The sequence below is a fragment of the Staurois parvus genome, unplaced genomic scaffold, assembly GCF_062004578.1.
Source record: "Staurois parvus isolate SC_StPar_1 unplaced genomic scaffold, SC_StPar_1.0 ptg000177l, whole genome shotgun sequence".
Classification (NCBI taxonomy): domain Eukaryota; kingdom Metazoa; phylum Chordata; class Amphibia; order Anura; family Ranidae; genus Staurois; species Staurois parvus.
Window position 1 is genome coordinate 403,626 of NW_028317973.1, and position 26,678 is coordinate 430,303.

Consider the following 26,678-nt stretch of genomic DNA (forward strand, 5'->3'; position numbering starts at 1 on the left):
CCCACACAGTGTTTTCCATCTAAAAGTTTACATCAGTGTTCAATGACAGAACTCTAGTTAGATTCTCTCCCAATAAAGGGGGCCAAAGAAAAAAAAAGAAAGGAGACAGGGTGACATGAGTTTGCTGGGCTACTTTGATGTATAAAAACAAGATTTTTTTTTATTTGAGTATGCAGTACAAGCTGTGCTTGGAATAGAAGACATGAGCTCTACAATGCTTCAGAGGATAACAGCGACTTTTCTCATCTCTTTTGGAACTTCTTTTCTAAAGTATATTTAATGATGACTTTACTTTCTTTCACTGTACAGCTATGTGGAAACTTTTATCTAAACACATAAATTGGATTAGTCATTAGGATGCATTTGTAGCCTACACTGGTTTGTCCCCTGGTAACATAAGGGTGGGTTTCTGCTGAAATAAATTCATGGGATGCTCTTTAAATTAAATGTCTAATGGGCACATCCTTTACATGTGTTACATTTTACCCTCTTTTTAACTTTTAGGAACATAATTGATCAATTGACAGAGTCAGTGGTCTGTATGGTGGCAAAAACACTGTGCTCTCAGTGTTGGAATGCTAAGATACTGGATTATTAAACAATATATAAACTCAACATTTCATATTCCTGATACAGTATGTGTCTGCTGTACCATGCATTTGTATGAAAAAAGTATACTGTTCTCTTTGTATTGTTTCCTTTGTGTGAAAGCTCTAGTGTTTCTGTCAGTCCCTCTGCTTTCCTATTAAAAACGTAGTTCAGTAAGCATGAGAGAAAAACATGGTCAGTTCTCTAGCTGTGCTGTGAGCTCAGTCTTCTCTCCTCCAATGATCAGACTTGTCCTGATACGCCCCCCGCACATCCATTCACTGGGAAGAGCGGTGTGCTGTTGTTCCTCCTCCTCAGCTCTTAGGCAACTAAGAACAGAGGGTATGTACTCACTTACAAGAAAAGGGAAAAAAGATGTATATAATGTTTTTATATCAGTGCACAATGTTTTTCCTTTCATTTCTATTTTGGGTTGTATTACAAGGTGACAATTGACATGGTATTTCAGTGCCATCTGCAGCTAGAATCCAACTGATCCCTTCAGCTGGATGAACAGGTGGATGCAGTTAGTAGCAGAAACTCAACCTAAACAAAGCAATGACAGGATGACAGGTTGATAGAGGCCACAGTTGTAAACATGATGTAAGAATGTAATAAAATATGAATCGATTACCTGCAGTTAGGAACAAAAAGATCGCCCCTAGATGTCACTTGCTTAAGTAAGGTGCTGTCTGGCCATTTAGTTACAACAGCTGGATGCAAAGAGGCTAAAGTAAACATGTCATCATAGGGTTCAAAGTCAATAAAGCTAATATTGTAAAAAAAAAGGTACTTACCTTTCTGGCAAGCTCTATTTTCAGACTCCACCACTTTGCTGATTCCTGGCTGCTGCAGGTATTTAAAACTTCCAAATATGTGGAATATCTTTTCTTCCTGCCACAGACTTTTTTCCTCCTACCAGCTTGTAGATTGCCTGCAGGTATTTGACAAACTCAGAAATGTTGAATATCTGCAGTAGACAGGGAGCAGCAAAGACAGAAAGAGTGTAGACGCAGGCTAAGGAATCGGAAGTATACCTTCTCTTCTTTAACAGTGGACTATTTTGGACGTTGTGAGTACAGTCAGTTTTAACCAATGACCATATCATTGTTTTGTCAAACAGCCAACTTATAGGAGGAGAAAAGGAGTTACAGTTTAACCTCCTGAGCGGTATTCCCGAGTGTAGCTCGGGGTAAAGTTTCAGTACCAAAAGCGGTAACCCCGAGCTACACTCGGGCTTACCATGTGGCATTGCTCAGGGATTCCCTGCAGTGCTTACCTTGTCCTTCACTCCTGCGATGCGTCCCCTGCAGCGTCCCTGGCCATCTCCTCCGGCCGATGCCTGCGAGCGTCGGGACGTACGGGGGCCGGAACCGGCAGCAAATTTAAAAATTTTAAAAAATGTAATTTTCTAATAAACTAAAATAACATCGTAAAACATTACTGTTTCAAACCATTTCACATATATTTTGTCCCTAATGCTTTGTCCTGTGTCCTGTGTCCTGTGTCCTGCCTGCATTCTGCCTGGAAACTTAGAAAAGTCCATGGCGTCCAAAAAGCGTCTCTTTAGGTCAAAAGCGATTTTAGACCAGCTAGAGATCAGCGATAGTAAATCAGAACCACTTGCAGAATTGAGTGATAATGATTTGTGGGGAAATTCGTCATCAGACACTGAAAATGATTTTGCGACTTTGCTAAGTGATGAGCGAACTTGGCGCTATATTTCAAATTTCAGTGTTTTTGGTTTGATTATATTATTGAATTAAATTTATTATTATTATATTATTATTTTTTATGATTATTTATTAAATTATAATTTATGATTTTGTGTTTCAAGTTTTATCATACCCGGAATGTTTACTAGACTCTTGTTAGGACAGATTTCAGTGAGTTATTCCTAAAAATTACAGGTCTGCAATAAAAAAACGACATATTTTCATGCAAAAAAATTTACCATTTTCAGCACAGAAATATGGACATAATCATACCGCTAGGGAGGTTAATTACAGATTTCTATGTATCAATTTTTTTGGTCGAGGGTTAGAATGACCGTCGCATTCTTACTGTTGTCTGTATCTCCAGCGAGAAGCATTCTCTTTCTGTCCAACAAATAGGATGTAAATGCAAGTCTCTCCAAACTGAAGGAAAAAAAATCTTTAACAATTGTTATGGGCACAATTGTACTCATTTGGAGAATTTTTCTCTTTTTCCTAGTGACCAGACAAGAAGTTAAGATAATCTCCTTGGGGAACACAGACGATGATAAAAACAGGACAGAGATCGTAACCCTTCCTTACTGTTTAAGGGTAACAATTGCAATATATGACAAAAGTTCAAGAATCCCCAGACATAAATGTAGTGCTACCCTCTTGAGAGCCACTGTGTTTCTAAGTCCCCCTAAGCTCCACACAGCAAGGCAACATGTATTTTCCACACTTGCATCTACAGTCTGTAAACAGTCCATGAGCTTGGTTTTTGTTATTTTGTTAGGGGATATAACCAGGGCTGATGCTACCACTAGGCAAACTAGGTGGCCACCTAGGGTGCACTGCCACTTAGGGGCACCTGGGCACAGCCCAAGCTGACACTCTCTCTGTGTGGGACACTGCCACATTATGAATGATCCTCCAGCTGAGGGGAGGGGCGGCAGAAGGCAGGAAGAAAGGATAGAGGAAGATGCCGGGTGTCTAGGGCCAGTGTAGCAGCTGAGCTGCAGCTCCTTCCAGTGTTCCTCTCAGACTCAGCCCCTTACTGCAAGCTGGCTGGCAGCTGCTGATCACTGTGGAGTTCCAGCTCTTCTCTTCCCATTCATCAGTGGAGGAAGGTAATGTCTGACTCTGATGTCTTGTGTCGGTGTGAGTGTGACCAGGATGGCCGGTCAGCCATTCATCACATGTGCAATGTGTCAGTGAATGATGACATCATCACGATCCCAAAGCCTGCCCTTCTAGTGCCTGCTGGGCCTGCTGATCTGTTGCAGTGTTGGTGGTGGTGTGTTGTATCAGATCTGTCACCGTGTGGGAACACTCAGTTCAGGTGTTCTCTGTGTGTATGTGGGCTGGGCTGCCTGCTGTTTTTATCTCCCCCCATTTCCTGAGGTATTCCAGCCTGGGATCTGTCAGAGTGTGGATCCTCCACTCACTGCATCTGTCACCCTGCCTGCTGCTAGCCACAGATACAGTCCATCCGTGACACTTATTTCGTGTTTAACATTGGTGCTGGTGACATCTTATGGCACTTATATTTGCAAATGAAAAGAAATGTACCAGTTTCATGTTTTGTTGATTTAATATTTTCTACTGTTTTTAATAATTTTTTTTTTGTGCGTGTGTGTGTTGTGTGTGTGTGTGTGTGTGTGTGTGTGTGTGTGTGTGTGGGGGGGGGGGGGTTGGCACAAGTAGCTGGTCTTGCCTGGGGCGCAAAATGGTCTAGCACTGGCCCTGGATATAACTTTGATAGGTTTTGGGATGCCCAACTTGACTGAATCAATGCACAGGGAGAACTTACATCCTATTTACAGAAACAGATCCTGGACTGTTCTTTTCTTTGAAAGCAGTCAGTCATTACAGATTAGTAGCAATAGTCCCTTTTTAGGCTAGGGACTCGCAGCCCCCTCTGAAAGTTGGCTTAGCTTGTTGCGAACTACATGCAGAGATGTCTCCTCTCCCCTGTAGAACTGCTCCCAGCTCCACAGCCTGCAGACACTACCACCCTTCCGGGTGCTATGAAGATCTCCCAGCACAAGGATAAAGGATTAAGCACAGCACTGTCCTTTGAAAGCTTGCTGCATGTGGTAGTCTCTCCCCTTGTGACTCCCTGGGTGTGCGGGTGTACTCACTCTGTCCTCCTTACTCCCACTGCTCCCAGGTCTTGATTCTTTTCATGCCATGATGCTGAACGGACCCTCCTGAACCAGCCCAAGCCCAACCTGGAGGCCAGCCCCTGTAGACCTAGGGGACCCCTCCCAGGCCACCGACAGTCACCTCAGCACTCCATCTTCCACTGGACTCCCCTGCTAACCTGACTCTCCCATTATTGTGAGTTGGTCTCACCATTCTACCAGGGTCTCCAAACTTGGTATTTGGTTAGACTCCCATAAACATGCAGATTAGGTATCCACCCCCTCTGCCCACTAGCTTCTGGAAGGTTCCATGGTCCTCCAGAACCAGGTGGAGGCGATAGAGTCCCAACCTTTTAAGCCATCCAGCCTGACCTGCAGTAACCCAACCTAATTACAGACTCACACAGTTGCCATGAGTCATACACAGTAAAGTTACCTACACCACCCTAGTAGCACACTAGAGGATGCTATATAAGGGTTTTGCCTTCCGAGAAAGTGAAGACATTCCACTAGAACCATATCTTGTTATATATGTCGTATTTCCCTCAAAGTTTTTCTCTTTTCCCCAGCTATCAAAAAAGTGACTCTGTCTCTGTTGAAAAGATTATTTTTGCTTTCTGTCATGGTGACCACACAGGAAATGAATGGTAATCTCCAAAATACAGACACAGCACCAAAAGAATCTATCAAAGTTTTTTTTTTGTACATTCTTTTATTTTGAAAATGGTTGTATTAATTCAGAGAATACAAAAATGATCTTAACTGTCTTATGAAAGACCCATCAATGGTAAAGAATACAATCAAATACAGTTTTAGAACCATGCCTTGTGGTAAATGTCTTGTTTGTATCAAAGTTTTATTCCTTTCCCCATCTCTCAAAAAAAAAAAGTGACTGTCTTCGTTGGAGAAATTCTTTTCACATTTCTGTAAAGAATACAATCACATTCAGATTTGGAACAGTAAAAGCTGGTCTTCTGTATGCTGAAAGTTTATAAACCTAATGTTTGCACGAAAGAGAAGAAAAGTTACTTTAACAAGTAGGGAATATCTGTTTAGTAAGATAGGGGATAGAGTGAGGAGGGTGGGACAGGATAACCCTTGTTGAGGAGGGAAGAAATCTCTGAGGTGAGGTCCCCTTGGGTAAATTTGGGATATATAACAAAAGTTTTAAAAATCCCCAAACATAAGGGTTTTGCTGTCAGGAAAGGCCTACCCATAGTGCAGGTGAAGTTCCGTTGTGCAGAGTCCTTAAGAGCCAAACAGATGTGCAGGCACTTAGACATAGGAGCATGCGCACTCGCGCATACAGGCGCGCGCCTGTTACTAATGCTGGCACCAAAAGGGCTATTTAAACTGGCTGCAGTAGTTGTCCCATTGCCGTATGGTCTTTTCAATGCTCGTGTTCCCTGATTTCCTGTGATTGTCTCCTGATACTGAACCAGCTTGATCCTGACCTCCGTTTGACCACTACCTGCCCTGACCTCTAGCTTGCCTTGGATTATCCTTCTGTCTCCGCTCCTGTCTGATTGATCCTCCGTTGCTGACTTGGTCTGTGACCCGACTACTCTTCCTACTGGACTGATCACAGGCACTCATACCGCACCGTGCTTCTGCGACCGCTGTCTCACCATCAGCAGTCTTTCAGCCGGAGTTGTACGGGAGGCCTGCCTCTTCACGTCAGGCTCACTATTCAGGTATGTGAAAGTACCATACAGCCATGTATGAGCCTGCAAGAGGCCCTTCGCCTCTGGATGAAATATGTCAATACCTGGCAGCACTTACCCAAGCAGTCAAGACTCTGCAGGAAGGATATGTGCACCTGGAGGAAGGCATGCAGACCCTGGCTACACCTGCTCCTGTGTCTGCGGCTCCCTCTGTCCTAGCCACAACTGGGGCTCCCACAGAATCTCTCGATAATGCTGTTGGCATGATGCTACCTCTTGAACCTCGTGTACCCACTTCTGAACGGTTCACTGGAGACCGAAGCAAGTTTAGAGCATTCTGCAATGCATGCCAGCTTTACTTCCACCTCCAGCCAAGAACCTTCTCCACAGAAACTGTTAAAGTGGGGTTCATTATTCCTCTGCTTCAAGGTGAACCACAAGCTTGGGCCCAATCGTCTGCTAAAAAGTAATCATGCACATCTGAACACTATGTCCACTTTCTTTGACTCGATGGCCCAGCTGTATGATGATCCTCAATGGTCCGCCTCAGCAGAAGCATCCTTACATGCACTCCAACAGGGTCGCCGAGGACTACATCACAGACTTTAGACGTTGGAGTGCAGACACTAATTGGAATGATGCTGCCCTGCATCACCAGTTCCACTTGGGTCCTGCTGAGGGCCTCAAGGACGAACTTGCCCGAGTTGGCATACCAAATTCTCTGGAGGACTTTCTATTCAGATTGACCGTCGCCTACGTGAACGCAGGTTAGAGAGGTCCACCCTGTGACGATCGCGGCAGCAGACCCCAGCCCTTCTCACCAAACTCGTGACCGAAGGACTAGCCAATCTAAAACAGCGCTGTCACATGCGTAACAATGCCACGCCCAGCTGCACACATATTTTCCAGCTAATGGACCACAGTCTGTGTACCAGCAGCCTGGAAGCGATTGTTACTGGGTCAAGTTAATTATGCAATTAACCCTTCACACTGCCATCGGCTCCTTTTTGTAGAGAAAGAGGAAACTCGGCAATATTAGCAATAACACTATGATGGTTGAAATAATCATCTATATACCACTGTCACCGCAGGCAGGTTACACAGAGGGTTAAACACACACAGTAGCGCTCTTCAGTGGCAGGAATTCGTGTTTGCATTAAAGAGCTTTAGAAACAGTTCAATACTTTCAGAAAGTAAGATTTAGTACTAAAAGGTCGAAAGGGTGCAATAAAAATATTTACAGAAAAAGATGTAGCCAATATATATATAAATATACAGAGAACAATAGCACAGCAAAGAGATAACAAGAAGGAGTTTAAAGGGTTAAAGTACTTGCCAGTCAGCCTTGGTTTAAGCAGCTTCAAGTTCTATGAGCCCAAAAGGATTTCTTGTCTCTTACTGTCAGTTTCGATGTTAAGACAGGAGACTCTTCTTTTTACCCCTTAACACAGCTCAGCTTTTCTAGTATCTCCACCGGGTGCCTTCCTGGAGCAGTAGACCAATCGTTCCTTTGGGGAGGGAGGTGTAAGTGGAGCCCTAAGTTATGACCAGAAACTCTCATAGCTGCTATTATGATTCATAACTTATTCTCAGGGCATTTGGCAGCCTGGTCACTAGTATATTAATACTCAGCAGCATTTACGGAATGATTAGAGATGAAACATGTCATATATACTTGAATGGTTCAGGAGATATACTTTTCTGCCCTTCTATATATGCCAGCTAGGGGGTGTAAAATATCAGGAAACTTGTATCAAAGTGACCAATCTGAATATACAGTTGCAAGAAAAAGTATGTGAACCCCTTGGGATTACGTGGAGTTTTGCATGAATTGGGCATAAAATGTGCTCTGAACGTCATCTAAGTCACAACAATAGAAGAACACAGTCAGCTAAACATAATACTACACAAACATTAGATGTTGCCATGGTTTAATTGCACATAACATTTAAACATTCACAGTGCAGGGAGGAAAAAGTATGTGAACCTTTGGACTTTATAACTGGTTGACCCTCCTTTGGCAGCAATAACCTCAACCAAATGTTTCCTGTAGTTGCAGATCAGACCTGCACAACGATCTGGAGTAATTTTGGACCACTCCTCTTCACAAAACTGTTTCAGTGTAGCAATATTCTTGGGATGTCTGGTGTGAATCGCTCTCTTAAGTTCATGCCACAGCATTTCAATCGGGTTGAGGTCAGGACTCTAACTGGGCCACTCCAGAAGGCGTATTCTGTGCTGTTGCAGCCATTGTTTTGTTGAATTACTTGTATGCTTTGGGTCATTGTCCTGTTGCATCACCCATCCTCTGCGGAGCTTCAGTTGGCGGACAGATAGTCGTACGTTTTCCTGCAAAATGTCTTGATAAACTCTGGAATTCATTTTCCCATCAATGACAACAATCCGTCCAGGCCCTGAGGCAGCAAAGCAGCCCCAAACCATGATGCTCCCTCTGCCATGTTTTACAGTGGGGATGAGGTTTTGATGTTGGTGTGCTGTGCCTTTTTTTCTCCACACATAGTGTTGTGTGTTCTTCCCAAACAACTCAGTCTTGGTTTCATCTGTCCACAGTATATTTTGCCAGTAGTGCTGTGGAACATCCAGGTGCTCTTTTGCAAACTTCAAACGTGCTGCAATATTCTTTTTGGACAGCAATGGCTTCCTCCGTGGTGTCCTCCCATGTACTCCATTCTTGTTTAATGTTTTCCTTATTGTAGATGTGTCAACAAAAATGTTAGCATGTGCCAGAGATTTCTGTAGGTCTTTAGCTGACACTCTGGGATTCTTCTTTACCTCATGCAGCATTCTGCGCTGTGCTCTTGCAGTCATTTTTACAGGACGACCACGCCTAGGAAGAGTAGCAACAGTGCTAAACTTTCTCCATTTGTAGACAGTCTGTCTTACCGTGGACACATGAACATCAAGGCTTTTGGAGATACTTTTGTAACCCTTTCCAGCTTCATGCAAGTCAACAATTCTTGATTGTAGGTCTTCTGAGAGCTCTTTTCTGCGAGGCATGGTTCACATCAGACAGTGCTTCTTGAAACCAGTAAACCCAAAACAGGTGTGTGTTTTTTAAGGGCAGGACAGCTGTCAGCAACACATCCAATATCATCACACTGATTGGAGTCAAGGTTGGCTCACTCCTGGCTCCAATTAGCTCTGGGAGAAGTCATTAAGCTAGGGCCTCACATACTTTTTCCTCCCTGCACTGTGAATGTTTACATGTTATGTGCAATTAAACCATGGCAACATCTAATGTTTGTGTAGTATTATGTTCAGCAGACTGTGTTCTTCTATTGTTGTGACTTAGATGACGTTCAGAGCACATTTTATGCCCAATTCATGCAAAACTCCACGTAATCCCAAGGGGTTCACATACTTTTTCTTGCAACTGTATGCCTGGTTTTTATGTAAGTCTCTCATATCCCAAGATATGAAATCATAGGGGAAAATGGATGTTGAATGTGGTGTCTAGTTTATGGCTTCCCTGGTATGTCTTTGAACTCAGTGACAGACTTGTTTTACACTTTTACGGCACCTAGCTGGTGAGGTTTTATAGCCAGGATGCCCTCCCACTGGGTTTCGATGCCTTTTTAAACTCTGCATCAAACAGACCACATGTCACTCAACAGACAGGGAGGGGGATGAGGAAAGATGGAGAGAGAGAGATAATTGTACAAGATGGATGCTCCTTTGCCAAACTGGAGGTTCGTACCCATCTTTGTGTGCACGATTGCTACACACCCAAGTTCCTAGGACTACATGGATGCTACCCAAGATTCCAGCCCAGTCCATTACCCAAAAATTCTGATCCTGTGACATCAGACCCACCCAAACCCATGCAGCTTGGCCTGATTTGTCCATCATTAACACCTGAGGAACGCCAAGGCCGCCGAGTAAACAATCTCTGCCTGTACTGTGGAGAAACTGGTCATTACGTGCGTTCCTGCCCAGCCAAGCTGCGTAAGTGCATCTCCTTCTCTTCAGCTAATCATTCATCATTACCCACCAGCTCAACTCATATGGCTGTCCCTATTTCCTTCCAGCTTCCCGGAAGAATCGTATCGGTGACCGCCATTATTAATTCTGGGGCTTGTAGCTGCTTCATTGATCTATCCTTTGCAGCCCAGCAACACATCCCTCTGCAGCTAAAGGAACAAGGACTCAACATATTTCTAGCTGACGGGTCTTCCATCAAATCTGGACTGGTAAATAAAGAGACCCCGCCACTTCTGACTACCATAACCACTCACCATCAGGAATTATTACGCCTAGACGCAATTGCCTCTCCCTTGTTTCCTGTCATCTTGGGTCTACCTTGGCTACAGGCTCACAACCCATAGATTGACTGGAAGGCCGCGAAAATTCAGTTTTCATCCCCATACTACAAAAAACATTGCCTACCCATAGCACCTTCAGCCACCGCCACACTACTTTGCATTGACTCAGATGCCGAACTTGCCCAAGTAGTCCCACAAACCTACCATGGATACTTGGATGTCTTTAGCAAACGAGGAGCAGATACCCTTCCTCCTCACCGACCTTATGATTGCACAATCGATCTACTTCCAGGATCCAAAATTTCCTTCGGGCGCATCTTTCCCTTTTCTGAATGGGAATGGTATTGAAGGTATATATTGAGGAGAACCTTCAAAAATAATTCATCCGCCGCTCTACATCTCCAGCAGGGGCGGGAATATTCTTTGTGGAATAGAAGGACCAATCCCTATAACCTTGTGTGGATTATCAGGAACTAAACAAAATTACAGTAAAGATTCGTTACCCCCTTCCCTTGGTTCCTGAACTCTTCCAAAGATTTAAAACTGCAGTCATCTTTACAAAACTAGACTTAAGAGGAGCCTATACCTTGGTCCGTATCCGGGAGGGGGACAGATGGAAGACTGCTTTTCATACCCGATTTGGCCACTTCGAGTATTTGGTCATGCCTTTCGGATTGTGCAATGCCCCTGCTACCTTCCAACATTTCATCAATGACATCTTCAGAGATTACCTTGACATCTTTGTCATAGTCTATCTAGATGATATCTTAATATATTCCACATCCTTTGAGATCCATCGAGAGCATGTCAAAAATGTCTTAGGACGACTTTGTCAGCACAGACTGTACTCCAAGGCCGAGAAATGCAATTTCGAACAACAAAGTATTCCATTTCTCGGTCTGATCATTTCCACAGCTGGAATTAAAATGGATCCACAGAAAGTTTCGGCAATCCTGGACTGGCCAGTCCCCTCAGATAAAAAAGGTATCCGACGGTTTGTAGGCTTCTCCAACTTTTACCGAAAATTCATTAAGAATTTCTCAGCCCTCATCTCACCCATTACCCAGCTCAACAAACTAGGGGTCTGCTTCCATTGGACTCCTGAAGCACAGCCCGCCTTCGAAGCCCTGAAGGAACTATTCGCAGCTGCTCCTATTCTGAGCCATCCAGACTCCACACTGCCTTATATTTTAGAAGTAGACGCATCAGAAAATACAGTTGGGGCAGTTCTTTCCCAACGGAAAGGACTCAAGGAATTAATGCATCCAGTAGCATTCTTGTCACGGAAACTTTCTTCGGCTGAAAAGAACTATGACGTAGGGGACTTGGAGCTTCTGGCAATTAAAGTAGGCCTGGAAGAATGGAGATACCTGCTAGAAGGAGCCACATATCCAATTTTAATATATACTGATCACAAAAAGCTTGAGTACTTAAAGACTGCTAGACGCCTTCAACCACGTCAGGCCCGATGGGCATTGTTGTTTTTGAGTTTTATTTTTCACATTACCTATAGGCCTGGGTCCAAGAACACCAAACCCGATGCATTATCACGCATGTTCAAGGATCCAAAAGATATCCCAATACCAGACGCCTATTACCCCAACTACAGCAGGCATCGGCAGGGGCATCCAGCCCACCCAGAGTTACAGTACAAAGCAAGGATGGACTGCAATGGAGAGGTGAGCAAATTTTGGTACCCAAAGAGATGTAGACCCTTGTCCTTTGATATTGCCATGACCACCCTTTATCGGGCCACTTCTGGGTCTCCAAGACAGTAGAGCTAGCACAACGCACATTCTGGTGGCCAGATATGGGAAAAGACTGTAAAGCCTATGTAAATGCATGCACCATCTGTACCCGAAATAAGAGTACCCAACATAAAGCCTGGGGATTGCTCAGACCTCTGGCTGTACCTGATAGACCATGGAACATGATAACAATGGATTTTGTAGTGGAGCTCCCACCTTCAGAAGGATGTACTGCCATCTTCGTGGTAGTGGACCAACTATCAAAGATGGCCCATTTTTTGCCCCTGAAGAATACACCCTCTGCTTTTGAAACTGCTCGGGTCTTTATTAAAGAAATTGTCAGGCTCCATGGAATTCCCGTAAACTTTGTTTCAGACTGAGGGGTGCAGTTCACGTCAAGATTCTGGAGGGCACTATGTGAAACCTTGAAAATCGAACTGTCTTTTTCTTTGTCCTATCACCCACAAACCAAGGGACAGACTGAACAGACTAATCTGACCCTGGAGCAGTACATCCGGTGTTATACTTCTTTTGTCCAAGATGATTGGGTTTCGCTCCTGCCAATGGCAGAGTTCGCATATAATGCGACACCCATATTTAGCAAAACAATCCCCATTTTTTGCTAAATATGGGTTTTACCCTACCTTTCTACCTGGCCTTGTGCTGGAAACTTCTGTCCTTGTTGCTCAAGACATACTAAGTTTCTTTCTTAATAACAACAAATTGTTACAGGAGACGGTCACAAAGGCCCAAGAGGACAACAAGAGGATTTTCGATAGAAGGAGAAGGGGAGAACTGATCCTGCACCCAGGAGACCAGGTCTGGCTTGCCGCAACCAACCTGAAGATGGCATGTCCTTCAAGGAAGCTGGCATCGAAGTTTGTGGGACCATTTCCGGTAAGACGTAAAATTAACGATGTCTCTTACGAATTAGTATTACCGGAATCCCTTAAAGTTCACGCTGTTTTTCCTGTGTCATTACTAAATCCTGCAGTACCAGACCCCTTTTCTGATCGAAGGTCAAGGCCTCCTGGGCCTATAATTATTGACGGAGAGGAGGAATTTGAGGTCGAGGCTGTGGTGGACTGTAGGAAAAGGAGGGGCCAGACACAATACCTAATCAAATGGAAGGCGTATGGGCCAGAGGAGAATTCCTGGGAACCTGCACAGAACGTACATGCTACCAACTTAATTTGTGAGTTCTTTATCAGTCACCCACAAAAAAGGAGCCAATTGGGCATCCAGAGGCTGCACATAGGGAGGGGGCAATGTCAGGAAAGGTCTGCCCATAGTGCAGGTGAAGTTCCAAATATGCGCATGTGCAGAGTCCTTAAGAGCCAAACAGATGTGCAGGCACTTAGACATAGACGGAGTTGTACAGGAGGCCTACCTCTTCACGTCAGGCTCACTATCCAGGTACGTGACATTTGCCTTCCTCTGAGAATGTGAAGACATTCCAGTTGAACCATGTCTTGTTGATTATGTCATATTTCTATCAATGTTTTCCCCAGCTATCAAAAAAGTGACCATGTTACTCTGTCTCTCTACAATATATATGTGTGTGTATATATATATATATATATGTGTGTGTGTGTGTGTGTGTGTGTGTTTGTGTGTTTTTTGGGATGTTATGTGTATATGTATATATTTTTTTCCTTATTCCATATATATTAATCATTGTATAACAACTGTTTGTAGGTGCAACTTCATTCATTTTTTGAGCAATGAAATTGATAGATATCAGCCATAGTAAGTACATACAAACTGAGTAGACCTATTCAATGTTCAATGTTATTTTAAAAGAATTTTATTTATTCATCCATTTATGTACGTAGATGCAAATTTTTTATGCATTCATTTAATTTATACATTTTTCCATTCTTGCTAGTCTAAGTAGTAATAGTTGAGGATGTTAAGCTTTTTTGAATGTATTTTAATGATTTCTATGTAATCTGCGGTTCCATGGTGACTCTCAGATAAATTGCAGCTCTTGCCTATTGCTCTTCCGACTTGAAAAAGAAGTGTGCATGCTCTGAAATGTGTTGCTGCCTTCGCTCTGTGACTTTTTCTCCACTTTCGGTGCTTTACACGATGGTTCCTGAAGTGAAGATGCCATTAATCTTCGTGTTGAGTCAGCACCTCTGCTACACTGCACAGACCCGATGTCAGGAGATTGTCCACAGCAAACAGTGGTTTTATCTCATGATGAGCCTGATCCCTTTTACCAAATATGAGTGGCCCTGTTTATTGATTTAATAACAATAATTCCATGCTGCTCTTATAAGCATTTTCCTTCTTTCTCTAATGTCTACACAGAACCTACTTCTGCTCATGGAGAACCAGCTCAAGTGAGTGGACTTTACTTTGTAAAGTACTTTTATTTGACACTTGGAGAGGCCAGTATACCCTAGTGTGCTTATCTGTTTTATGCAGTTCAAAGGAAGTGATATGAATGAGTCTTATTATTATAAGTAATATTATAGAATTTATATAGTGCCAACAGTTTGTTCAGCGGTTTACAGCATGAGGGCAGACAGTACAGTTACAATAAAAATCAATACAGGAGGAATCATAGGGTCCTGCTCATTAGAGCTTACTATCTAAAAGGGAGGGTCAAATGATATAAAAGGTAATATCATAGTCCAGTTGTTAGGTGGAGACAGGATAGGCTTCTCTGAAGAGAAGGGTTTTCGGGGGATTCAGCCTAAAAATGGACAGATGAAGTGATAGACATATTAAGGTAAGGACAAAATTTTATTAGCAAAACATGACCAGATGGATGAATGCAAGCTAGCACTGAAAGCTTTTGTATATACTGCAAAATGATCTGAAGTGTCAAGGATAGTTTCCTTAATCCATTTGGTTGTTTCTATTATTTAAAGCTTCTTGAAGTTGCCTGAGATCTGTCATTTAGTGTTAACATAGAGTTATATAGGCATGCAATATCAGTTATCTTCAGTCAATACAATAGTGGTACTGGTTCATTTGCCTACAAATAGACAAAACATTGTAAGATTTGGCATAGCTCAGAAACATGTGATTGCCTAATTTGTTACTAATGTACACCTATGTCACCCATAGATTACTATCTTTGCTGTTTCTAGGGGTAGTTGTTAAAGTTGACTTTGTGCCTAAGGGTATACCCATCTTTCCTTCAGCTTCTGCCCATAGTGCATAGGTCATGATGATGTCCTTATCCTAATGGCAAGATCTGGAGAATGTAGAACTGCCCAAATCTTGCTAACAAGATGTACCAAGCACAGTGCTACAGTCCATTTATGTGAGATTTGGTGTACGCCATCATGCCCCAGGATCAGGATAATATCATCACCACAGAAGCCAAAGAGAGGGTGAGCATTATATATATTTTATACTAACATATAGAAAAAAAATTCCCAGCATTCAGGAAGGAGGAGGGAAAGGGGGCAACGTGAACAGGAGACTTGCACTATATGCAAGGTCTGCTTTAAGAATACGATGTAGCAAAAAAACTGAAATACCCCTTTTCATCATGCAAAAATTGTGGAATTCTGTTCTAGTTGTACACATGATATTATTCTTCTGAAGTTGTTTCTTTGTGGTTGAACAATGGGTAAGTCAATTTAGTAATAATTTGTCATATGATGTCTCCTTTATTAAGATGAGTTTAAGACCCAAATGTTAGCCATGCAGCCAATAGTATGTTCTACAAACATGAAATAAGCTTCCTTCTTTTTGCAGCTGTCTACTAGGAGGGAGCTTTCACAGCTCACCCATTAGACAACTGAATTTTACTTGATCTGAATAGGCGCCCACCAATATGGATGACATTTTCATTGCCATTTAACAAGGGGGAAAATCCAATTACACCACAAAGGGTGCTCGCTAATAGACAATCTTCTCTGTGTGGGGCTGTGCTGTTGAGTTGAAGGCTTTCTAAAAAAAATGGATGCAAATAGCAGATCGTAGAAGTAATCCATCAGAGCCACAAAGCAGAGGAAGGACTGCTTTTGTCAAAAGCAGCATTGTAAATGTAAGGAAAGGTGAGAAAAATCTGTTTATAAAACAAATTTTAAAATGTCATTCTTAGTTCTGACATTTTGGATATTTACTAAGTTCATTTACTCATGGAAATGTTTTCATTATAATAATATTATTAGGAAGGCTTAATTTTATTACGGTCACAGTTTGAAAAATTACCACATAATTTAATACTGACATTCCATGATTGACAAAGAAGTTTCAACGCATGCTTGTTACCTAACCAGACCCTGTTTTTATTTTGCAGCACACACTGTAGCCTGTGTTTTGTAGGGATGGTACAATGCGTTGTTATAGCGCATCACACTGTAGCTTTTTTTTTTTTTACTTTCTTGAAAATTAATCTTCAGTCAACTTTATGAACCACGTCACATTGTGACACATTGTGGTGTGGTGCCATGTGATGTGTTGCATGAAAATGCAGACATGCTGCATTTTTCATGCAGTGCACTTCAATGCAGCATTATATGGTGAACAGAGCACATAGGAAACAAAAAAATGTAATGAGCATGTGTTGATCTAAGCAGAGGACATGGTATGAACAGGTCACATATTATTATTATTATACAGGATTTATGAAGCGCCAACAGTTTTATGCAGTGCTTTAGAACAGTACAGTTACAATACAATGCAATAGTAGAGGAATTAGAAGGCCCTGCTTGTTAGAAGCTTACAATCTAAAAGGGAGGGTCAAGTGATACAGAAGGTGATACCTATGAGGGATGAGCTAATGGAGAAAATAATTACAGTTGTTATGTGGAGGCAGGATAGGTTTCTCTGAGGAGAAGGGGTTTTAGAGATCGCCTAAAGGTGGACAGAGTAGGAGATAGTTGGACATATTGGGCTAGTGAGTCCCAGAGGATTTCCAGAGGATGGGAGAGGCTCAGCAGAAGTCCTGGAAGCGAGGATTGGAGGTGGTGACAAAGGAACTAGACAGCAGGAAGTCTTTTGAGGAATGAAGAGAATGATTTGGTTGGCATTTTGAGACTAGGCTAGTGATGTAACTGGGGGCTTAAAGTGAATTTTACTGTAAAATGTATTATTTGATCTCTGTCTCTTGTTTATATGGATATTTCAAAATATAATCTGTTATCTTTTTATTTCTTCCTTTTATCAGTTTCTGTACGAATGAAGGCAAAATCAAATGTCACTAGACTATTTTCGCTCCAGATCCATAATGCCACGCATGAGCCATGAGCTCCTCTGTCCATCACTGGAGCAAGCTCTGAACAGTCTGGCACTTTCTGCTAGCATAGGGATTTTATATCGTACTTTTAATTCATCAAATAGATAAGCATACAGCCCCTGGTGCTGGGGCTTCTGGCTTTATTCAGGTACAGGACACACTGCTGTCTGTGCTTCCTGCTGAGATCAACGCAGCGTCACCTCCTATCCCCTGTGGGGCACAGGAATTCAAAGATTAATTAAGCAGACAAGCTGATTTACACTGTTTGATTTCAACAACACAAAACAAAACATTAAACAATATTATTTATGCCTTCTGCTACAACCATGTAAACCCTAACCTTATAAAACAACCCATTCAGTTTAAAATAGAAATGAAAGGTAAAACATTTGTGTGTATATATACAAAACACTATAAATACCTTTTTCCCCTTTTTTATAAGTGATCACGTACCCTCTGTTCTCAGTTGTATAAGGAGCTCAGAGACCTAGGGGAGGAGAAACAGCAGAACAATGATCCTCCCAGTGCTGTGCGGTAGGAAAGGAAGGGGGGGGTGTGGGAGCGTGTCAGCACAAGCCTGATCATTGGAGGAGAGTAGGCTGAGTTGTCAACACAGCTAGAAAACTGACCGTGCTGTACTGCCATGCCTAGTGTGGTCACTTTTTATTAGAAAAGCAGAGGAACTGGCAGGAAACTCAGAAATTTCACACATCTTTGCTGACTGGTAATCCAATCCATGTTTTTGAGCTTTGTTTATACATTGCGGTTAAAAACAAAAAAAGAAAAACGTGCAATTGTTAATTTTTTTGCAATGGAGCCTGTGAAGCACTGAGACCGTGGACATTATGGACATACTGTTACAGGGCTAGAAGAAGTAATCAATAGACTACTAGTGCGGTCATGTCACAGTAATTGAGATCTACGAGTCCCTCTGCAGTGGTAGCAGATAGGATATATAGTCCTCCATGTGAATGGACCTCTAAATGGATGATGTGGCTGTGCAGGTGCAGCCACATACAACTGTATAGAATGAAAAAAATGATGCTGTAGGGAAAAGAACCCTATTATTCAGGTGGGGGGCTACGGAATGTTACCATGTATTATGTTACCCCCTAAATATGGTTGGGCACAAAGCTGGATTTAACTTTTAAATAAAATGGGCTTTAGAAAAAATGGGTGGCTCATAAGGATGACTCTCTCCTCCCATATTCTCTATAAATTTCTAGTTCAGTCTGCAGCTTTCTACCTGCATAAAAAATCACTAATTCACTGGCGCCATCTTGTGGAGATAGGAAAAAATGTCTTAACAATATAGTTACCAAAATGTTTCATGCAGCTTCTTTACTGTAGAATCATTTTTATTGTTTTGTGGTGGCATTGTGGAATTATTGTATTGTTTTTACAGAAACATTGGTCAATAAATGTTTCTTTGTAGACATGCTTTAACTGCATACAGTAAAAAAGGACCTGTAGGATCATAGGGGCACTAAGATTTAACATGTAAACCCAACATTTCATATTTCAGAAAAACTGATTATGGGACATGGACATTTATTAAAGGTGCAAACAATAAAAATATGTTTTACAATCTTCATTTGAGATGTCCCAATTTAAACATATTCTCAATATTTTCTTTGACAGCCACAGATTGTAAACCTCTTTCTGCTTGTGCAATCCCTATCTGTGAAGGGTTGCTGTAAAAATAGGTATTTTTTGTGCTAAGATTCTCGCTAAAACCATGTCCTTGTTTATAAGGTCTTTCTGAGGTCTATGTGCACCAAAGCTGTTGTAATGAAGATTTTGATAATAATGAATGGAATGGTTTTATAATTTATTCCACGGGTTAGTTTAGTTCACATCTAGAGTGTTGCATTGATAAATGATCTTGTCTGCTGCACATTTGTGACTTCCTGGAATCATTTCTTTTATAGTTAGTAGTAATTAGTCCCATCCAACTAGACATATTCTGTAATGTTGAAGATATTTCATGGCCTGAGTCATATTGATCCAATCATTATGAATTGGGTCAAGACAGATGTTGATTGGCCTTCACAGACCTCTATTATAGGGTTTAATGGTACTGCATGTAAAATGCATCAAGCACACAACAGAATAAATTAAATGCTCAGGTCTAATTCTTTAAAAATGTAGTACCTCCACAGGGGCGCTGGATTTAAATAGGTCCCCCTATGCTCTGCACAGCAGGCAACACACATTTTCCACACTTTGCACACTGCAGTCAGTAAACAGTCCTTGAGCTTGGTTTTGTGATTTTTCTTAAGGGGTTAAACTTGGATGGGGTTTAGGGGTATATGGGATGCCCCAGGAACTGTAGAACTGTAGAACTTAGGGACAACTCCATAGCGAATATGTACAAAAATGCAGATAGCAACAGTTTCTCTTTGAATGGATGATTCTTCCTCTTTACTCAGCTGCCTGAGGGTATCCCTGGGCAAGGGGGCCCAAGAACTGTCAATTTAGAACAGTCTCAGATGAGAAGCTAGTTGGGTCTTGCACCTGACTGCCCTTTCACCTTACCTGGCCCAGGGGGTGTAAGAGTACTCACAATGTCCTCTCCTGTTAGCTTAGTGGGCTGGTGGCTGCCTTCAGGCCTTACGCTGGGCTGGCTCCTTCCCTGCTACATGGCTGTCCTCCCTAGGAGACATTGAGGCAGTGCAGATCCTCTTCTCCAGCCACCTGCCTGTAGGTAGGTTCTCCTCTCTGGGGCCCCCTCCCAGACTCCTCACTCCAGTCTTCCTCAATTTATCTTTCACCTCACACCTTCCCCTAGGCTCTGCCACATTTTTGGGTTGCCCTGGTCATCATGCCCAGCCTCCTGCCATGGAATTGGCCAAGGTCTTCCTACCAGTCCATCCCCCACAGTTACTACCTTTTGTACCACTAGCCCCTCCCTCCTAGATTGTAAGCTCCAAGGAGCAGGGCCCTCCTTTCCCTCTTGTATTGAACTGTATTGTTGCTGTATTGTCTCCCGTTCTATTGTAAAGCGCTGAGCAAACTGTTGGCACTATATAAATCCTGTATAATAATAATAATAAGGTCCCTCAAACATGCAGATCTGGGCCCCCTTCCCTCCTACACCCCTCTTCAAGAAAGCTCTCTGGATTTTCTGGAAGAGCCTCCTAGACTGTCCTGAGGTAAACTCCTGCCGCACTACTAGGCTTACTCATCCCAGGCTGCTACTCAGCCTCTATCTAAAAAAAAAACAAACTATCTAGCTAAAACCTAGAGGGTGTTACAAAAATAATCTAGAAAATACTGTATTTAAAAAAAAAATCCTCCTTGCTGCTTTTTCGGCACACTTTTTTAGAAAGAGTATCCTCCATAGGGATCAATGGTGAGACATGCAATACACATGAACAAAACATCATCTCAAATGAAAAACACAGGATTGGGAATAGGCTCTCAGTTTAGCAATACAAATGAAATGCACAGAAATCAAACAAAGACTTAGAACGCTTTCCCATCTGCAGTGGCTGTTACTTAATATCCAGACTTCGATGAACAACTTGTAGCTGTGATTAAATTGTTAAACAGAGGCTGCTAGCAGCTAGTCTTCAGATGATTGGGTCACCGGCAGGAGCACTCATAATGTTTGAAAATGGAAAGCTGCCAGTATACAGAAGCACAAGAATGCTGAAGGAGCCCACAGGGATGTTATCCAGAACATTGTATCACAATGTCTGATAATAATAATAGACTTGTATTATCAAACTGACATGTTTCTTAAGCACAAATGTACTCTTCATCAGAGCACATAAAAGGCAGAATAGGTAATTAATTATGAAACAAATTCTCATGTTATCAGTGTGAATATATTTAAAAGGAGAAACTACATCATGTTGTGGTTAGTAGATCTGTACTGAGGCTTATACAGTTGTGTCCAAAATTATTCAACCCCCAATGCTGTAAAGGGGTTTAGGGACTATAGTGTACATTTGGAATTGTATTCAGAATCAAATCCTACAAGGACGTTGTAACTACCCAAATGCAACTAAAATGACATCAATTGTTTATGTAATACAGTAGTAAATGGTTCTTATGTGGTTTCTTCATTGCCACAATTATTCAACCCCTTAAAGACTACCACTCTGAAGAACAGAGGTTCATACAGGTGCTTTCCATCAGGTATTGAAAACACCTGTGGATGTCACCGAGCAGCAATCAAGCATAATAAGCACCAATTAGGCAGCTTTAAAATGACTGTGATACTCAGCTCCTTCTAGACATTTACTGGTGTGGTTACAAACATGGTGAAGGCAAGAGAATGGTCCAGGAAGACAAGAGAAGAGGTGATTTCTCTTCACAGGAAGGGCAATGGCTATAAGAAGATTGCAAAGATGTTAAACATACCAAGAGACACCTTAGGAAGCATCATTCGCAAATTCAAGGCAAAGGGCACTGTTGAAACGCTACCTGGTCGTGGCAGAAAGAAGATGCTGACTTCGACTGCTGTGCGCTACCTGAAGCGTAGAGTGGAGAGAAGTCCCCGTGTGACTGCTGAGGAACTGAGAAAAGATTTGTCAGATGTGGGTACAGAAGTTTCAGCCCAGACAATAAGACGCACACTGCGTAATGAAGGCCTCCGTGCCAGAACTCCCAGGCGTACCCCCTTGCTGTCTCCAAAGAATAAGAAGAGTCGACTGCAGTATGCCAAAAGCCATGTGGACAAACCACAAAAGTTGTGGGATAGTGTTCTGTGGACTGATGAAACAAAATTAGAACTGTTTGGGCCCATGGATCAACGCTATGTTTGGAGGAGGAAGAACAAGGCCTATGATGAAAAGAACACCTTGCCTACTGTGAAGCATGGTGGAGGGTCAATCATGCTTTGGGGCTGTTTTGCTTCTGCAGGTACAGGGAAGCTTCAGCGTGTGCAAGGTACCATGAATTCTCTTCAGTACCAGGAGATATTGGATGGAAACGTGATGCAGTCCGTCACACACCTGAGGCTTGGGAGACGTTGGACCTTTCAACAGGACAATGATCCCAAGCATACCTCCAAGTCCACTAGAGCATGGTTGCAGAGGAAAGGCTGGAACATTTTGGAGTGGCCATCGCAGTCACCAGACTTAAATCCGATTGAGAACCTCTGGTGGGACTTAAAGAAAGCAGTTGCAGTGCGCAAGCCTAAGAATGTGACTGAACTGGAGGCCTTTGCCCATGAAGAATGGGCGAAGATACCCGTAGATCGCTGCAAGACACTTGTGTCAAGCTATGCTTCACGTTTAAAAGCTGTTATAACTGTAAAAGGATGCTGTACTAAGTACTAAGATTGAATGTCACTTGGGGGTTGAATAAAACTGATAATGCTGTGAGCACAGAAAAGACATTTGTGGTTATTTCATTATAACTGTTATGTTATATTTGTCTGACCTACAAGTGCCTCTTTAATGTAAATGTAAGCAAGATGACTGAATGATCAAAAGCAATGTCAAACTGGCCAAAACACTCAATTTCAGTGGGGGTTGAATAATTTTGGACACAACTGTACAACCGTAAGAAAAAATCCTAAACAGTGGAAGAGTAAGACTGGTTTTTACAGGTACTAGCTGGAGTTTCACCATTTTTGTAAGTGTTTTTTTAAGTTTTGATAGAGTAAGGAAGGGTTATAACCCCTGTCAGATTTTTGTTTATTTTTTTGCCATCTGTGTCCCATTGGGGAGATTTCTCTTCATTTCTTGTCCCTTAGCCAAAACAGGAAGTGAGGGGAAATCCCTACAAATTAGGGGAATCCCTTGGGGCCCCTCAGGTCACCAGAACCAGTGTTCCCATTGGAATAATTCCTCTCTTAATTTTTTGAGACAGCACAAAATTTGGGATTTTCTTTTACTTTCACTTTCAATGATAACGGTGAACATGAAAAAAGAGAGGGTGATTCTCCCTAATGGGGACACAGAAAGCAATAAAAACATAATAGGTGTTCTAATTAATCTTCACTATGGTCAAAACTAAAAAAAAGTTTTTTTTTGCCAGGGTGATATAATTTAAATTCACAGTGGTATTTTTATGTTTTTTAAAGATATGCAAGTGGTTTTATATGTAATGTGAGTGCAGTTTTATGAAATAAATTGCCTTTATTTAAATACAACATCATTGGAGGCCATTTCTGCTCTCTTGGCATTTTACATCTGAGCATACAGAATGGCCACATGAGTGATAACCAGCCCTAAAGGGACCTGCACCCATTTTCTGGACGACAGCTAAGGAATGTAAAGTGGGCACCTTAGTGGATGAAAGGAATTGGCTCTTCTCGTTCCTTCCTGTAGCCACTGACCCCCATCAGCCCCTGGCCTTGATCAATGTCTGTCCTCAGGGCTGGAGTCCCCTTTGAGATACAGGAAAATGCACACAGACACAAGGTGGTATCTCAGAAGGAACTGAATTTATTCTTCCGTGTTTAAACTTATATATGAAACTTAAAACAATACATAGAAATATAAGAACCAATCAATTGACAGGTATGTATTAACAAATCAGAATATTACATACGTCAGTCATGCCCAATCAGTTGGCATATATGTTAATTATTATTATATACGTCAAGCTTTGAACTTTTGAACAGCACAGAAAGCAGTCAATTCCTCTTTTACCGCTGGCTTATAGTTATTAATACTCTTGCAACAGGATGTAGCCCACCGCAGACTTTCAGTCTTGGGCTAGCTAAGGGAAAAAGGGGAAGTTGCACCTGGACAAAAAGAGGAACTTTTTAACTCCTGACAAAATACCGTTTAAGACAAGAAAGTCAATTCTTTTACAATACTGACTTAAGATGGATACTGATTCTAAGATGGAGGAACTTTGGCTCAGAGAGACAAGATGGCCGAGACATCAAACTTAAGGGCTAATCCCTTCAAACCCCCTCTTAGGTCACACACGTGACCTTACACCTTAGTCACAGGTTGGTACCTGGGGCCCTTAGTAGGTAATCAGGGTTCCCCATATACCAAACCAGGTTTCAAATAAACTGACCAGTGGATTTTCTACTCCTGAGCTTTCAGCTAATTCTTCAAACAATATTTGGAGGTTGTGAAGGGCTCTAATAATACTTCCATCAGAAACAGTGTTATGGGGAATAAGAGTACAACCGCAGGAGTTAAACATTTTACATACTTTCCCTTTATCAGCTAATAACATATCAAAAACAGTATGGTTCTACCAAACCTTTGTTAACCATAGCCAATGTAGTTAACCCAATCTACATTCCCGCTAAACTGTACCCATATAATACAGACAAATTCTGTAACAACATTACTATGTTCAAATCAGGCAAAATTTCCTGATACTGGTTTAGAGACTTAAAAGTAAATTATGTAATCTGGTAACAGGGAATTTCTTAACCAAATCAGTACATTCCTTCTCAGTGATATTATCTTTGTACACTCTAATTAGACAGAACATATTAGTTTCTTCTTCCTGAAAAAGGGAACCAGTCTCAATGCTTAATCTATCTTTTGATTGCATCATTACTCCTGTATTCTCCTAGCCTCCAGGGCGAGCTGCCTGCGGCACGGGCAGGGACTGTTAAAAGGAATTGGTGACGGTTGTTCTCTGAAAATACTTTTCCTAGCGGATTGGAAATGGCTAGTAACAAAACAATAGACAATGGGATCCATACAACTATTAAAACTACTCAAAGTTACTGTGACATGGTACACAATGAGGATGACATCCCGAGACACCTCACTGCGGACACAGAAAACCACTTGACTAACATGAATGGGAGTGAAACAGACTGTGAAGATGACCAGCACCATTATGAGGAGCTGTGCCGCCTTCACCCATCTCTCTCGGCTTTGGTTCATTTGTATTGACTTGGACAAAGTCCACATGATCCGCAGGGTGTAGAAAACAACAATCACCAAAGGAACAAAATACTCAAAACCTGTCAGCATAAGTAGCTGGAAAAAACAACAATGTTTGTGGTTAATCGTTGTGGTCAGTATGATGAAAGTTACAATCACAGCAAATATCCAAATCAAAACACAGATGCATTTGGCATAACTGGGATTTCTCCAGCTGCGTGAGGCTTTGGCTTGCACAATGGCCAGGTAGCGATCAACACAGATGCAGGTCAGGAAAACAATACTACAGTACATGTTCACAGAGTACGTAAAACTGTGAACATAATAGCAAATATGACAGGTCTCTACATTACGGTAATACATGACAATTCGTGCTGGTAGAGAGAGACCCACTAAGAGGTCTGTCACTACCAAGTTAATGGTGTAAATAACAGAGGGTGTCCTTGCTTTGGTCTGAAAACAGAACACATAAAGGGCCAAACTGTTCAGTATTATGCCCATCAAAAAAATAGAAGAGTTGATAATTAGCAACGCCACCCAAAGGCCATAGAACCTTTGATGCAAGGTTTCACCTGGGTTGGCTTGTTGAGGGATTTGGAATTGTTTGTCATTTGCTATAGATTCATTCAATTCAAGTTCTCTGGATGGGTTGAAGTTTCCAGGGCTGACGAAGCACTCCATGTGGTTCAGATCAATCTCTCAGGACTTCTCTGGCTGCTTCTTCTGTATCTGTGTCTTTGTCTTGCTTCTTAGGGGTATGGTTTACTCTTTTCACACATCTGGCATGGATCCAGGCCTTGGAATCCTCAGTCAGAACAGCGGTCCTAGTGACAGCGATCACGGAAACGAGTTGGTTCCTGTAAAAAAAAGAAAAAGGTGCGAGCAACATTTCTTTCAACCTTGTCCAAAGTTTCAATAAACTTTCTCACATATTCTTCCTGAATCAATCCTAAATCCCCTCTTTCTACCATAAGTGGCTGTCTGGCCCAGGGAGTGGGAAAGAGCCTATCCATTAAAACCTAAAAAAGGGGGGTAACCTGTCTTCTTAGAAGGAATCATCCTTATCTCTGTCAAAACTGCGGGCAGCACTCTCTTCCAGTTTACATAGGTACTTCCAGTAGCTTTCCTAATTTTATCCTTGATACTTCTATTCATCCTTTTCACTATACCTGAACTCTGAGGGACATTTCCACCTAGCGACTAAACATATCCACAATTACCCAAAAAAAATATTCCTATCCTTTCCCTACCTTTGGCATGTGTGTAAAATCTACCTGTGGGCGGATAAAAAATGTTAATGTCTTGCCTTGTGAGGATTGTTCCCAATGTATGTAATGCATCTAGACACATATGATTTTACCATAAAGGGGGGCCAGGGATGAAAAAAATCCAGCAGTTCACATGTAACCTGCCATCCCCTGTGACCTATCCCATAATACTGTGAGCTGTGACCTACCCCATGATACTGTAAGATGAACAGAGGTGCACTAGCTTCTAGAATACATGGTCTCCCCTCTTGTGACAC

General features: G+C 42.0%; 1 protein-coding gene across 1 annotated transcript; it reads right to left on the bottom strand.

The window, feature by feature from the left end:
• Window positions 1-24,811: 24,811 nt before the first annotated feature.
• LOC149462288 (G protein-coupled receptor 20-like) lies at window positions 24,812-25,999 on the bottom strand. Its single transcript, XM_089677123.1, has one exon. The coding sequence runs from the start codon at window positions 25,832-25,834 to the stop codon at window positions 24,815-24,817; it is 1,020 nt and encodes a 339-aa protein (XP_089533249.1). The 5' UTR covers window positions 25,835-25,999; the 3' UTR covers window positions 24,812-24,814.
• Between the last annotated feature and the right edge of the window lie 679 nt (window positions 26,000-26,678).